The 16,293-nt window shown below is 35.0% G+C and overlaps 1 protein-coding gene across 1 annotated transcript in view; it reads right to left on the bottom strand.

Moving 5' to 3' along the window:
- The window catches only part of LOC118189558 (bone morphogenetic protein 1-like), a 1,084,318-nt gene that overhangs the window by 389,785 nt on the left and 678,240 nt on the right, over nt 1-16,293 (bottom strand). The window contains exon 3 of the mRNA XM_085821451.1: nt 41-145. Coding sequence (XP_085677577.1) covers nt 41-61 — 21 coding nt within the window. The 5' untranslated portion in view covers nt 62-145. The remainder of the gene's footprint in view (nt 1-40; nt 146-16,293) is intronic.

Raw genomic sequence — 16,293 nt, 5'->3', positions numbered from 1 at the left:
CGAAAACATAAAAGAAAGAAAAGGAATGAGAATGTCTTACTTTCGTGAAATGAGTGGCCATCCCAATTCCTGCACTTTTTCTTTTCTGCAGTACACATCAAGATATCAGACTTCTCACAGTGAAAATATGTAAAACTCTTACAGTCTGGAAAAAAGAAGAAAGCAAAAATCAATATAATTGCAGAAAGCGCTTTTTGATGTTAATGTCAGCAAATCTGCATATAAATTACTAGTACAAGCCTCAGAAATTCATATATATGCATGTGATTTTAAGCACACACTGAAATATTTTTCTAAAACTTTTGAGTTGTACTATTCCAGCGTAAAGAATTTTTTGCGAAGACGTGAATATCGATATTGTTGCGTTCTACGGGTTCGTGGATTTGGAGTGATTGATGACAACACCTGATGAAGAATCAAAACACAATTTATTCGTCAATATTGCACAGGGCAGTTCTAAAGACACGTTACAATTGTCGAAACATTACGATAAACACGCTGAAACAATCACTCACACAAGCTTCGGGCTATAATGGTGAAGCTTCACAAACACCTTCACAACAAGGCACTAAAGTACAGCTCCCGACTCAGGTGTTTGGTCTCGAGCTAATATCCGAACTCAAGATACTACTACTGAACTCAGCATACTCTCTACTATTCTCAAGATACCCTTGATACGCCGCGTACAAGCGGGTTATATATAGCTTTTGAGCTACATTTCAGAATGTTCTCGGGAAAACTGGCAAGAATTCCTTCTAGAATATTCTCGTTCCGTCTATGGCATATCGTCAATTTTGGCTGCAAATAGGCGATTTCGCGCCAAATATGGCATTCCTGAATATTCTTTCCACTTTCTGGCAAACCTAAATCCGCTTAGGGGGAAACTAGCTTATCGGAGTTGGGCATTTCGGTGTCCGACGATAACACCGCTGCAAAAACATCGCGGACGAAAACGTCGCGGAGAAAACAACGCAAGACGAAAACATCATGCTACAAAACATCGTGGGAGAAAACATCAAAGTTTTAAAACATCGTGGTACAAAACATCGTCGTCGAAAATAAAGCGGTTCAAAAACTTCGCAGTTTAAAAACATCGTCGTCGAAAATATCATAGTAAAAAATAGAGTATCTACAAATCATCGCATGACGATAACATCGCAGACATGTTTTTTTCAGGTTTTAATAATTGTAAATGGATATTCCCATAATGATTTAGGAGCGAAAGGTGTAAAGAAGGATAATTTTTACTTTCACATTTTTTTATTAACTAATAAATTTTTGCTGAAAAAGTAAGAAGGAAACTTAAGCATAGAACATTAAATGCAACTTATAGATTATACATTTCATGAAAAATTACCAGTAAAAACTTTATAAAAATGATTTATTAATGGGCTTTGTTAGTTAACTATGTCGGTTTAAAATTCTATTAAGTGCTACAAGTTGCATTAATTTTTTATGCTTAAGTTTCCTTTTTATTTTCTCAGCAAAAATTTATTAATTAATAAAAAGTATGAAAGTAAAAATTATTCTTCTTTCCATCTTGCGCTCACAAATCATTATGGGAATATCCATTTATATTTATTAAAACCTGAAAAAAACATTTCTGCGATGTTATCGTCATGCGATGATTTGTAAACACTTTATTTTTTACCACGATATTTTCGACGACGATGTTTTTAAACTTCGAAGTTTTTGAACCGCTTTATTTTCGACGACGATGTTTTGTACCACGATGTTTTAGAACTGCGATATTTTCTCTTTGCGATGTTTTCTTCCACGATGTTTTGTAGCACGATATTTTCGCCCTGCGTTGTTTTCTCCGCGACGTTTTCGTCTGCGATGTTTTTGCCGCGATGTTTTCGGCTGTAACCGGGCAACAATATTTCGCAACAATATATTTATATGATAAGCAACTATGAAATAAATGTTTCAAAAGTAAGTTTGCAGTTATTCTCTCAGTCGCTGACGATATTCAATTAAACCAAAAATTTTTAATCCAGAGTTAATTTCACATTCCGCTTTACAGAAATGCTCGAAACGATTTCATTAAATATAAGCTTTAGTTTAAAGATCCAGTTTAAACCAGAATGTAAAAGTTCATACTGAAACTAGAATTGCATATCAAATATAAAATATTGCATGGCTTTAATTCTTTAAAACCCATGATATTTCTTTGTGCTTACAGTATTCTCTATTGAAAATTCTTCATCCTGAACCCATCAGACTATTTCTTTCAGTACATTTCTGTTCAAATCATAAAGTTCTTCCAGCGTAGAAAACGATCAAGAATAAAATGCGACACTTATATTATTAAAACATAAAATTATTTTTCTAAATGTTGATAGACAGCAGAATGTGAACTAAAAGAATATTAAAAATCGAACAAAACCTAGAAAAGTTCAATATAAATAAAATGAAAGCTATGTTTTCATTATCAAAGTGTAAAAATCAAACAAACGAACAAGCTAAACAACTGACATTTCTTAAAATATGTCTATTTATGTCGTTAATGAGGATAAATTAGAGGAAACATACAGAATTCAAATAAATCGTTTGAAAGAATGAATGAAGAAACAATTTACGTGTTATAAAATTATTAAGACATCTATACAGTGTCCTCCCAAAAGTGTTCGTACACTTATGATTTCATTGAAATAGGGCTGTATCCATTAATTAAAAGTAAACTTTCTGAATGAGATTTTAATAATAAGATCTATGATCTATTCGTAACCAAATTACATGAAATAATTTTAAAATATAGCGAAACTTTATTTTTAAGAAATTAATAATCAAAAAATGACAAACATTTTATCTCACAAAAGTCTTCGTACACTTCAAAAAAATCTTGACATATTCAATATTTTCATTTTTCGTTAAATTAATATTAGTAGGATATCCTTTAACATCCACAACAGCTTTTAAACGTCTGGGAATAGATATTACTAGTTTTTTTTTTCTTTTTTTTCTTTTTTTTTTTTTTTTTTGTAATTTCTGTATCAATGTTCATCCATTCTTCCATGTTACATGTTTCTTCCATGTCCATCATGGCTGTTTTGAGTTCGTTTTTCGATTTGATGTCGTACTTAATACTCTGACCTCCAGCTCTTTCTAAATGTGTTCTATGGGGTTTAAATCTGGCGACTGAGATGGTGTTTTCAAAACCTGTGGATAGTTATAGAGACACTACAGGCGAACATTGAGAGCCGTGTATTTAGGATCGTTATCATGATTAAAAATAAAGTTGTTTCCAATACCCAAATTTCGGGCTGATAATTTTAAATTGTCTCTTAAAATATTTAAATAAAGAGAATGATTCATTATGTCATCAATAAATACCAAATTACCTACTCTTGATGCTGTCATGCTCCCCCCCCACACACACACACGAACACCCCCACCGACATGCTTAACTGTTCCAACTAAGTTCTTAGAATGGAGTTCCTCATTTTTTCTTGTCCAAACAGTTATTCGACCATCGGAACCAAAAATGTTAAATTTGCTTTCGTCAGCAAATAGGACATTATTCCAGTACGTTTCGGGTGTATTTATCATTGATTTTGCGAATGAAAGCCTAAGCTTTCTGTTTTTCTCACTAACAAATTTTTTTTTATGGGCAGAACGCCCATATAATTCAGCTTCTCTGAGAACTCGTCGAACAGTTTCAGGTGAATTTGAAGTAGGAAACTTTGCATCATATTCTGCAGAAACTTTTACAGCAATCAAACATTGGTTTTTCACAAATTTTCTAATAATAAATCTTTCATCACGTTTAGTTGACTTTCTCGGTCGACCTTTTCTTACCTCGTTTTCAATCCGATTTTCGTTTTTAAAGCGTTTTATCACATGCTGCACTGTAGAATGGGATAAATTAACTAATTTAGCTATATTTCGTATTGATTTACCACTGCTATGGTGAAAAGTTATCAATTTCCAAATGCTGTTTGTAATTTCTCTACGACTGCGACCCATTTTTCAATAATAAATAGAATATTATGAAGTAAACAATAAAATATTACAGCAAACGATTTTTTAAATGCCACCGTAATGCGAAAATTAAAAAAATCTGAGGTGTACACCACATGACTTCCTTGTACGGAATATTAAATTATACGCATTTTTTGCAATTCATTTAAACTTATTAGATTGAATTAAACTACTTCGCCAACAGCGCATAAACCACAATAGAATAAATGCATTCTTTAAAATTCACATTGTTTACCATAGCGTTACTCTGGCGTTGGGTTTACTTAACAGTATTATATTTCGTTCATATTATAACTCAGAATGCACACAATTTATATCATTTAAAGAATTATCTAATCGTTGCCACATGTTCCATTCAAATACTCTAATAAAGCTAGAACTATGTATAAAAGAAATTAAGCAAACAAAACAAAAAAGAAACAGTTTTTCACAGACGATTGAGTATTTCTCATTCAATTAATTCAGTTTTCACTTCGCGAGAAGGCAAAAATACATAAAAACTCAAAATATCTATATTACAAATTACGAAGTGAATCTCAAACACTTATTTCCTCGAAAAAATTCCAGAAAGAATTAAGCATGATTTAATTGGCAATAATAAATGAATGCGTTATCTTTGTTGTTGCGAAACTAAGTTTCTCCAGATTGGCAACGAATCCACTAGTCTCCTGTTTCAAATGTAAACATTAATGGCCGCCATTAAAACAGGCTTAGCGACAATTAAACAACTTTAAAATTGCTGATAATTCTAAAAATATTACATACAGATTTACTAAAGGCATGAAAACCTCAACCGGAAGATAAGAACAACATAATTCAATCATTTTTAAAGCAAAAAATGTACAATTTACAGACATATAAGCGTAAAGAAACTGAGATCACTGAGCCGGGTAACAGAGTGGATATATATATATATATATATATATATATATATATATTTATATACGTTTGGTGCGGCCGATTGCAACCAAAATACGAGGTGCACATCTCCATGATATAGCAGTCCTATATACAAAATTTCAACGTTCTGAGGCTACTCGTTTTTGAGTTGTGCGAGATACGTACGTACATACGTTCGTACAGACGCCACGAAAAATTCTCTTCAGAATTCATTTTAAAGCAGTTTTATAATTTTTTTGGAGGAAAAGAGTGTTTTATTCTGTCCTTACATACAGATATCACGGAAATACATCGTTAAATTGCATTTGAAAGAGGCCAAAATGGGATATTTTCGTTGAAATATGCTGCCTGAAACTTTTCGCGATTACAGTACTTCCTTTTTACTTCGTACAAGGAAGTAAAAAGGGGCAAACGACAATTCTAATTTTGACTTTATCCAAAAATATTTCAGTGTGCGAAGACTTTTGGGAGATAAAATGTTTATCATTTTTTGGTTATTAATTTCTTAAAAATAAAATTTCGCTATATTTTAAAAATATTTCATGTAATTTTGTTACGAATAGATTATAGATCTTACTATTAAAATCTCATTCGGAAAGTTTACTTTTAATTAGCCAATAAAGCCGTATTTCAATGAAAATCATAAGTGTAGGAACACTTTTGGGAGCCATTGTATGTTTTATAACTTTGTAGAGTCAATAGGTTATTTTGAAGCAGGATATGTGAAAAATTTGCAAGGGCCTTGCCGGGACTTGAACCTGGACCTCTCGGGTACGTGCCGAGTGTGCTACCTTACACCGCGAAGGCATGCTACAAAGAGGGCGAAAGTACCTTATATATTCCCCTTTTAAAGGGAGACTGGGATTAGGGAACCCAGTTGCCAGATCCTAGTGGTGATAAATTACTGCTCACCCCCTCTTAGTTCGGGCGCCCCTCTAGAGTCACTAGATTTCTATGATGCTGGAGACGCTGAAAAATGTGCAATGTCCTCTACGGGATTCGAACCTGGTCCTCTCAAATACGCACCGAGTGTGCTTGTCGTTATACCAGGAATACATGCTAGAAGAAGAGACAATATACCTTATAACGTTTCATTCAAAAACATATTTTTAAAGGATATTTGATATTCTTTCATCGCTTCCAGCGTTAAACTACAAAATATATGTGGTATCAGTAAGTCCTGCAGTCACCAGAGGGCATCACCTGACCGAAAAAAAAACTTATCGCCTGCGCACCCGCAGTCAGAGCGAAGCACAGACGACATGTTCAGACCCCGTGAAGGTGGTGACAATTGACTTTAATTTGACGGCGAGCGCCAGTAAACGCTTAGGGACTGCTTTTAAACATCGAAAGTGATTCAAAATTGTCTTTATATTTAACTAGCGCGAGGAGGCGCTAAGCTACTATTACATCCCAATTTTAAACTGTAGTTTTGTACGTAATTATTAAATGTTTCTGGGGTGTGGAAGAAAACGGATTCTTCATTATTTACGGAGTGACATCATCTTCAGCTTTTCCCCACATATATTTCTGATTCTTGGCATAATAAACCTTTCTAAAAATAATTTGTCATGAAAACCCCCTAAATTTTTGCAAAAATCGGAAGATATATTATTTATTGTTAAAATAAGTATTTTTAACGTATTGAAACACCAAGAAAATATTCGATTAATCTTCGGATTATGGTAACTTGGCGATTTCTTGGCGAAAATTTGGCGACCATCCCTGCTACAGCAACCTGCTAGTTTTTTTTTTTTTTTTTGGACGCCATTTTGTTTTCATAAAATAAAGTTTTTTTTTTTTTTTTTTTTTTTTTTTTTTTTTTTTTTTTTTTACTAAAAATTTTTTTTCCAACAATCTGCTAGCCGAATTACGCTTATGCTAGAACTTTTATGGAACAAAAGTGCTTAATCATGACGAAGATTAGGTGCGAAATTGGGAGAAAGTGCAGAATCGCCCACTGCTTGCCGCGTTTTTAAGAATTGCACGTACACGGTATCCATGTACACGTCGACCTAGTTTCACTTAAAAAAACATCCCAGAATTGCACAAAAATGGCATTGCGCACACTCTTGACTTTATCCATGTACACTGCTAAAGTCCTAGCTAGTAACCTTTATCGCCTTACCAAAATGTCGCTAAACTACCTGTTACCATATTCCAAAGATTAGCCAAATATTCTTCTCCAACTGGTCTACGGGGTTTCTTAGTAAACCAATTCTTCTCCAATGGGTTTACTAAGAAACCCCGTAGACCTATTTTGAAGGATTACATAAAAAATGAGAAATGCCCTATGTTACTTGGACCTCTCAAACATGAGCCGAGTGCATATACCAGTACGCCACGAAGGCACGCTGCAAGGAGGAGGAAAATACCTTATATACTCCCCCTTTTAAAGGCGACTGGGAATTAGGAAACACAGTTGCCAAATCGTGGTGGTAATGAATTATTTTCAACCATCTTTTAGTTCGGGCGCCACTGTGGAGGCATTGGAAATTTTTTATACTGGAGACGTGAAAAATGTGCATTGCCTTCGCTGGACGTGAATTCTAGACCTCTCGAATACGTGTAGAGTATGCTACGATTTACACCACGAAGGCATGCCGAATGGAGGGAGAAAATAACGCAAAATTGTCATGTCAAAGAGGTATGTTTTTGATTTTAATTATAAAATATCCTTTGCACTTTGTTCCTGGTTTTACATACTTTGTAGAGGCATTAAGTTATTTGGAAGCTGGAGAGATGAAAAATGAGCAATGCACTCGCCGGAAATCGAACCACGGACCTCTCGAATACGCGTCGAGCGTGCTGACCACTACACCACGAAGGCATGCTAAGAAGGCGGGAGAAATAACTTATAACTTTTATTAAATTTCCTTAATTTCTTGAACATGTTTCAAAATGCATGTATATATGTTTCTTAAAGATGCCAAAAACTATATTCTAGTCCTTAAATATACGGCTTTGCTGTTCAGAAGGTTAGAGTTTGCATCTTTGATTAAAAAATCAATCTAGAAAATACTTATTTTTTTAAAGGAAGTAAGTAAATTGTAAGCATAGTTAATTCCTCAAAAATAGCAAAGTGATTTCAAATACAATATTTATATTTTGAGATGATGCAGAGCTTGATCAAATTAGTAACTACGTATATAAGATAAAGCTTTCTTGTTAATATACCAAACAAGCGAAGATAAATGCTTCGAAATTGTATTTTCAAACTTGCATGATAATTTAACACAGTACGTTTAATTTAATTAAAAATTTTACTGACTTGGTTTGGACTGAAATGTTACAATATATCGCCGACAATAACTAAATGAAATTATTTATCACTTATATAAATTCGCTTGGTAGCTCTAATGAGAAGAATATTTAAAAATAGATTTCTAATTCTTTAAAATTTTCAGCAAGTGTTTTGCTCTTTCAAGAAAAAAAAACCCTCCTTAATTTAAGACAAAAATAACTTTAATTGGAAGGAAAAGAACAAGTTTAATTCCCATTCGAAACAGGTCATTATTTCAAGGATAAAAATTCTGGAGTAAATTATATTTCAACTTTTAATTTAATTTTTAGAAAGAAAATGAATGAAGTGGTTACAGGAGATGACGATAAACTTGCATAAATAAGTTCCACGGAGATATATTACTTTTCATATAATTAAAGCTTCAGTCAGTGATAGGTTCGGATTGAAATTAGCATCCGTTTCTATGGAAACCACCTTGAATAGGTAACTGATTGCTTGCAAGTGAAGTTTCAAAGAAGAGTAATTAACGCTGGTAGCAGCACAGTTCGGCATTTTTAAAAATGTTTCGATTGTTTTGGTATATATCACGAAAATTCAGCACATAAAATAAATTAATGATTTATTCGAGATTTAAATTATGCCACGCATTTTGACGGAACTAAATTAAGATTCAATAGCACCATTTTAATTGACTACGGAAATATTTTTTACATAATTTTCAAAATAAAACTAAAAGTAATTTTAAAAAAGAAAAGAATATCGTCTGAAAATTTGAGGTTACAATCTTATATCGCGAAATATTTTATTTTAAAATACCACAAACCATACTTAAAAGTTTTTTTAAATATAAAAATCCTAAGATTAATAAGAAGTAACAGTTTGTTCTTAGTATGTGCATTTAAGTTTAAGACATGAAACTGGTATTTTAAGTTAAGCAATAACGTTAGACATAATAGAGAATGAGTTCCCCAGGTTTAATTTAGTTAATTAAAAAAATTTTAATCTGAAAGCCTTTAGATTTTATATTACGCCGAAAGGGACTTTTTTTTTCAACATTTTGGTTCGTTCATTTATTTATTACATATCATGTATCATCCCACTTAAATCATAAAATTCCATTCAATAGCAATATCACAAAATAATTTAAAAACAGCATATCTGTAGAACTTCCAATAGACGGTCTCGTGCACTGGAGATAATTTCTTTTTTGGTAATGTGTTGCCAGTTCTCGCTTCCAAATCGCTGAGTTTGTTAATCAAAAATTCGTTAATGTTTAACAAAATATGAAATACATAATAAAATAAATTCCAAATTTGGGCTTCCAGATGCATATATTTGAGTGAAGGATTACCTTATTCAAAATTTTATGTCTCTAGGTATCATTTTTCCCAATGCGAGAAACATACGTACATTCATGTAGATTTTTCACGATTTAATTTCTTTAAATATAATGCAAGTCTCTAACATTTGGTGGCAACAATTTGAAAAGTGAAACGCCGTTTATATAGTGAACCAACGCAAAATACCAGAACGAATTTGATAGCCTTTCTGGGCATTATTTGTATTATTTTTCATTATTTTTACTGCATCTCTTGTACACGAGACTTAGAACATATAGGCAGTACTTTACATTTTATCAGGCCATCAAATCCGGAAACTGGATAACTAACCACTGGAAGAGTTTTCGCTCAGAGTGTTAATAACACTTAAAATTCTTTTTCGAAATCCTTTCACAGTAATAGTTACAAATTTATTTTATGTGTTTGTGTATTACGGATGTATTTAGAAATACACTCATGTTCATAAATTAAGGATAATGCAAAATCAGGTAAAGGAAGAGCTAGAAGCAAAACAAATTTGACTTATTTGTAAAGCTTATTTATTAAACAAACGGTAAAGAGCAAAAAAAGATGCTATATGTTTGATATTATTAAAAAAATTAGCGATTTTGTCTTCCTGGAGCAAATTACAAAAAAAATCCTATTTACAAAAAAAAAACAATATTTCATGGTTGGTATGATTGTTAATACATTGTATGTCTCCCAGACGACGCAATACAGTACGTACAACGCCTAGGCATGCTAAGTATCAAACTATCGAGCTAATCTTGGGGGATATTGCACCACTCAAAAAGCAATGATCCGGTAGACATGTAGGAGGAGGTTGACGGGCTGCAACTCGTCGGCCTAGCATGTCCCACACGTGCTCTACGGGACTCAATTCCGTGAGAATGTTGGCCAGTCCATACGGGTGATATCCTCCGATTGAAGGCATTCGCTTACGATGTTTGCACTGGGAGGACGAGCGTTGTCATCTATAAACACAAATTGTGCGTCCATGGTACCCCGAAACAAACGTACATGTTGTTCCAGAATGACTTCCCGATAGATTTGGCTTGTCATGGTTCCAATTTGAAAATGCAGGTCAGTTCTGGAACCCAGAATAATTCCACCCCAAACGAGCACTCCTGCACCACTGTAACGGTGTAGTTCAGTGATGTTTTCTTGGTGGTAACGGGTACCATATGAAAGTCCGGCGAGAATCAGAGGGCAAGCTAAACCTGGACTCGTCGGAAAACATCATACAAGCCCACTGTTGCGGTGTCCACAATGCACGCTCTCTACTCCAGGCTAACCGCAGGCGACAGTGAGTTGCAGTAAGTGGAACGCATCTGACTCTGCCCTAAGCGTCTGTACACGGTCTGCCTTGAAATTGTCGTACCAGTGGCTGAAGAGAGCAGACGAGACAGGTGTGAGGCTGTGCTCCGCCTGTTTCTTTTGGCAGTAACTGCCAAATACCGGTCCTCATTCGACGTTGTAACTATGGGGCGACGTGTGCTGTAACGTCCACTCACATTACCATCATCTTGGAATCGTTGCCAAAGCTTGGAGATGACACTCTGGGCAATTCCAAGTTCGTCTGATACTTCCAGTTGGGTACGCCCACATTCCAGACGGCCGATAATTCTACCACGTAAAAAATCATCCAAATGCGTCCTTCGTGTCATAACTATTCGGTTATTGCACAGAAATGCTTATAAAGCGCCTGCGAACAATTTTACTTCTTTGCCTGTATTCCTTATATATCACTCTCTTACACTCTCGTCATTGTGACGTACCATCGGTGTCGTCTGGTTACTTCCTGAAATTTGCATATGATTCTTGAAGATGTGTGTAGTGATTTTACAGGTGATATATTTATTTTAGAGTTCGATTTCCGCGTGACTCCGAATTATCCTTAATTTATGGACATGAGTGTACTATTTTAACTTTAAGATATTCCCTGAATTATTGTTTATGAATGCGATTTCCGTTTAGAAATGAATTAAAGTAGATTCCTGAATTAAAAAAATGCCTAGATTTACAAAAAAATGCTAATTTTTAAGCGGTCTGTCTGCAAGACATTTCCAACTAGTAAATCTCATATTATTCTTCTAACATTCTTTTTATAAAGGGTTTCGCAACTTCCGAAGAGATCCCTAATCCCTCCTCCCAAAACAAATCACTAAATTATTAGGGATTGTTAAAATTCTTATGAAACTGAATTAATTTATAAAAACATTTTTGAGTTTTTAATGTTATCAATAAGTTATAATTTTTAGCCAATATTTACATACATATATTTTGTTTCTCTTAGTAAAAATCTTTAGGAAATGTGCTTTCGAAAACGTTTCAATTTATTTGACAATAGTTTCATAGTATTTCCAACAGTTTCATCTAAGACATCTTAGTAATTTGCGTATCTGCACCAAATGTATCGACATAACAGGAACTGTTTTTTTCCTACAAGGGTTACTGAAAAGAAACAGTCCCTTTTCTCTCAAGTAATTTTGCAAGGTTTTGTTAATTTCCTTCCCCCTCCCTTACAAGATCGAACGTCACTCTCAAAAGGCCATGTGTTAGCCTTATCTGTGACTTTAATGACATCCATTTTTCACTCCGAACTTTTGAAACACGTTCATAAAACTTTTGACAGCTCTGAATTCATAAGACAGACAGCCCAAGAAATTATCAGTCGTATACCTAAAGACGCTCTTCAAATATATACAGATGGCAGCAAGTGTGATCATAGACATTCTGGTAGTGGTATCTTCAATTAGGATGGCTGTTTGTTTTTGTTCTGTGTTCAGATCTGAGCTCATCGCTATTGAAAGAGACCTGAGCGATGTGGAAAATATTGTTGAACATGGTTTTGTGGATATATAATCTAACTAACAGTCTAACTGACTGACTATATAATCTAACTGACAGCCGATCATCAATGCAACATCTAAGAGATTGGATAGAAGTTGAGGACAGGGCTGGCATATCTATCTGAACTTACTTTCCAGGCTTTCGATTAATTCCGAGGTGCACAGCTAATAGATTCTCTCCCTTGTGGGCATTAGTGACAATGAGATTTCGGAATCTCTGTCAAAAGCCGTTGCTTTAGAAACTCCCCACTCAGATATGCTTTGCACCTGTAGTGAGGTGTTCTTTGAGTGTAAGAAATCACTTAAGAATCGCTGGAGTGTCCCTCCAGTACATGAACACGAGAGTTTCCTCTGGTGGCTCCCTATTTTCTGGGGGGCATAAAAGCTAGCAGACTTGCATATCTCGTTTTGCCAGTGGACAGTTGAGGAGTCTGTCATATGAACAGGGGCAAAATGTTCTTAGGACCAGCACCAAGTGTAATGCTGCTAAGGAATCGCCTGATTATATTTTATTTTGCCTTGATTTTACCTTGTACGAGCATTTTATTTTGCCTTGATTTTACCTTGTACGAGCATGAATGAAAATCACGCACATTTTTCACGTCTCCTGCTCCAAATAACGTAATAAGTCTACAGTGGTACCCGAACTAAAAAGATAGTGGATAATAATTTGCCATAATAAGGATTTGGCGAGTGGGTCCCTTGATCCTCAAACGCCCCTTGAAGCGAGGAGTATGTAAGGTATTTTCTCCTTCCTTTCCACTTGTCTTCGTAGTATAACTGGAAGTACTCACGATGTGTATTCGAGAGGTCCAGGGTTCGAGTCCCGGCGAGGACATTTCACATCTTTCTCGTCCCCTGCTTCAAAATAACCTAATGACTCTGCACATGTATAGCGGAATTTGGCGTTTTATAAAGAAATGATGATTTATAACTAAACATTTCCGTAATCGAAAATGGTTCATTTAGATTAAAATCACATTCATCATATGGCTAGGTTAATTCTTCAATTCGCTTTAGAAAGATTAATGAAAAACCGTTTCACTTCTCTTTGCATATAAATGAGAAAACACTATATCCATCACAAAAATTATCACATTTGCATTCATTCACATTACTTGTTAAATACGTTCTATGCCTGTTAAATGCGTGGAATTACTTTGAAGCTGAAAATTTAAATTTTACATAAACGGTGATTTGAGTTCACAATTTTAATCATTCCAGGAGACTGCGATAAGCGTTTTCTCGCAAGAGACTATGTTCCGAAGGAACACGCAGGAACGAGATGGACCTTAAGAATCCTCTCAAGGGACTTTCACAGTCATTCACTTAATTTTACTAAATAAGCTAATGACTAAATTAAAGCACTGAAGGATTTGATGTATATTATTTAAATTCTATTATAAAGTTAATGATATTTATATAATGCATGCAAATTATGAGTTTCATTTGTCGCTCTGAATACATACAGAAAGCGCATCTGTCAACACACAGGGTGTTTATAAATGAATGGTGCGGTTTTAAAAATTAATAATAAAACGATGTATTACCGTAACTGCTGTAGAACCTACACCGTAAAGCATTGACAATTGTCCAAGTTTCTCATGCGCTATCTGCTGCTTGCTTATCATAGCGCAACCGCAGCATCAGATTTTAGTATGGCGCCGCAATAGGAACAAATTTTCTTTGTGCTTCGTTTTGAGGTGTCCAGATCTGTGGTTTCAGTGCAGCGTGAGTTTCATGCATATTTTCTGTGTGGTGGCCCACGAGAAAGTGCACAGTCCATTTTTCTTGGAACAAGAAACCGTTGGTGACTCAGTTCTAGATCTGAAGACTAGCTAGCGTATTTACGTATAAGCTGCACAAGCTATAACTCAGAAAACCCACTTTCTTGGGGCCACCCCCAAAAATTGTACCATGTCCCATATAAAAAAAAATAACTTATATCCCTCATAAAAGCCATCTCAACCAACTTAGCATCTCGTCAAATCTAAATCCGGTCCTGCGATTACATTTTGCAACTGGACAGCAATGTCCGAAAGCTCCTTAATCTTGTTCTTCAGCAACGATGGATTGGACATGCTGCAACCGCAAACAACAACCTTTTTCCATGGCCAGCCCGTTCAACGGTTTAACATTTTTAACAAATCCCAAATGATTTCTTTCTTTGGGGATTTGTTAAAGAACGAGTTTATGTACCGCCAGCGCTCGTGTCCCTTGAGGAAGTCTGTGATTGGATAAAGCATGCACTTCAGACCATCAAAGCAAACCTGCTACACCGGGTAGGGGAAAAATTTGATAACCGTGTAGATGTGCGTTGTGTGACTAAGGGTGCACATATTGAACGGTTGTGACTAATGCATCATGACCTGGAGAGTTGTCACCCCATATACTGTAAGGTTTGCCCACATAAAATAATGTATCGAATTATTATTAAATTTTAAAACCGCACCATTCGTTCATAAATACCCTGTATGAGCACCAAATCTTTATCCTGCATTTTGCGTTAGATAGTAAAGAACAAATGGGTACTTAACAAACATGAGTTTTCTTGAATACAGATAGCAAAACAGACTTTTTCGTCAAGGTGAAACTTGAGTGACAGTACTGGAAGCCGCAGAGAATTTCTAAGGCCAACAAGAAGCATGGCACTTAATGCCAGCTATTAACAAGGAGTAAACCCTCTGACAGATTCGAAAAGTAATTCCAGGGTTCTCATCAAATGCAAGAAGTAACATACTTGTATCATAGGCGAAATGAGCAAAACTGATAAACCAAGTGAAATGTATTTTATACCAAGTGAGACTTTGTTTTATTTTTCCTTAAAATCTTTTCGCTGGAGGTAAAAAGAAATGTTAAGCTTATCAGGTATTTCTCCCACTTTCCTAGCATGCCTTCGTGGGTGTTCGATTCCCGGCGAAGGAGCTGTTAATTTTTCATCTTTCCGGCATCCAAAAAATACCTAATGTCTCTACAAGCTTTTACACAGAATACAATTGTAGAAACACATTTCATTTGAATCAACTTAAGGATGGATTTTTGTCATAACTGCATTAAATGTGTATGGAAAACGTGTAAAACATTAGTGTGCAGGCAAGCCTCCACATTTATTCAACATCAAGTCTGTTCACTGCGACCGCTCAATGACAGAGCGAGATTGACCACTAGTCTCTTCTGCTGCTAGACTCCGAAAGGGTAGGGCGTGCTTCTGTCCGTCCTGATCGGGGATGATGCGTGTCTGCGATTTGTTCTTTTCGTGCCTTTCTGACGACCATCTCCATATAGTTTCAAGAGAATGCATTTTGTCAAAAAATAATAGTAAGTGATACGAGGATTCAACTAAAATTGATCTAGATGCTGACTTCTGCGGTAAATGAATGATGTTTTACGACTTGAGATGCTCTCGAAAGGAATTCCCGTGCACGTGTTGCATCTGATGCTAGAATTGGCCTTTGTTTCCACAAAAATATACTGGAATAATAATTCAAGTCCTTCGCTATAAAAATTGAATTTTCTTATCATGTAACTTTGTGTAACGAAGATGAACTGAGATTTACTAGATTGGAATTGTATGCATTTTGTGCACGAAAGATTAAAACTCAAAATGGTAGGACTGATTCTTACTGCTGCAGTAGTTTGCCGTCTATCGTCTTCTGTCTGGATTGTTTCTCGATTTATACTAGTATTAATTTCAAATTTCACGATATCAAGACATAATAAATTTCTCGTAATTCACATTATTTGAAGTGTCATCCTTTCTGGGTAAGTTACTTTAATTCCATATTTTTTTCCAGAGCACACACTTCTATCATCACATTTGACACCCATTTATTATTGCAATTAGTTTTCCGGAAACGGTAATTTTTTAAAAGCTAATATTGTTTGTTTTAATGAGAGCATCCATCGTGTTAGGAGAATTTTCACTTCTCTATGTATTAGAAATCAAAAATCTATGATATCTATCTGTCTACAG

The sequence above is a fragment of the Stegodyphus dumicola genome, chromosome 7 (assembly GCF_044657685.1).
Source record: "Stegodyphus dumicola isolate Sdum_Otavi_A_Nest chromosome 7, ASM4465768v1".
NCBI classification, from domain to species: Eukaryota; Metazoa; Arthropoda; class Arachnida; order Araneae; family Eresidae; genus Stegodyphus; species Stegodyphus dumicola.
Note: the sequence above shows the minus strand (reverse complement) of the source record. Positions and strands in the feature narration are given on the sequence as shown.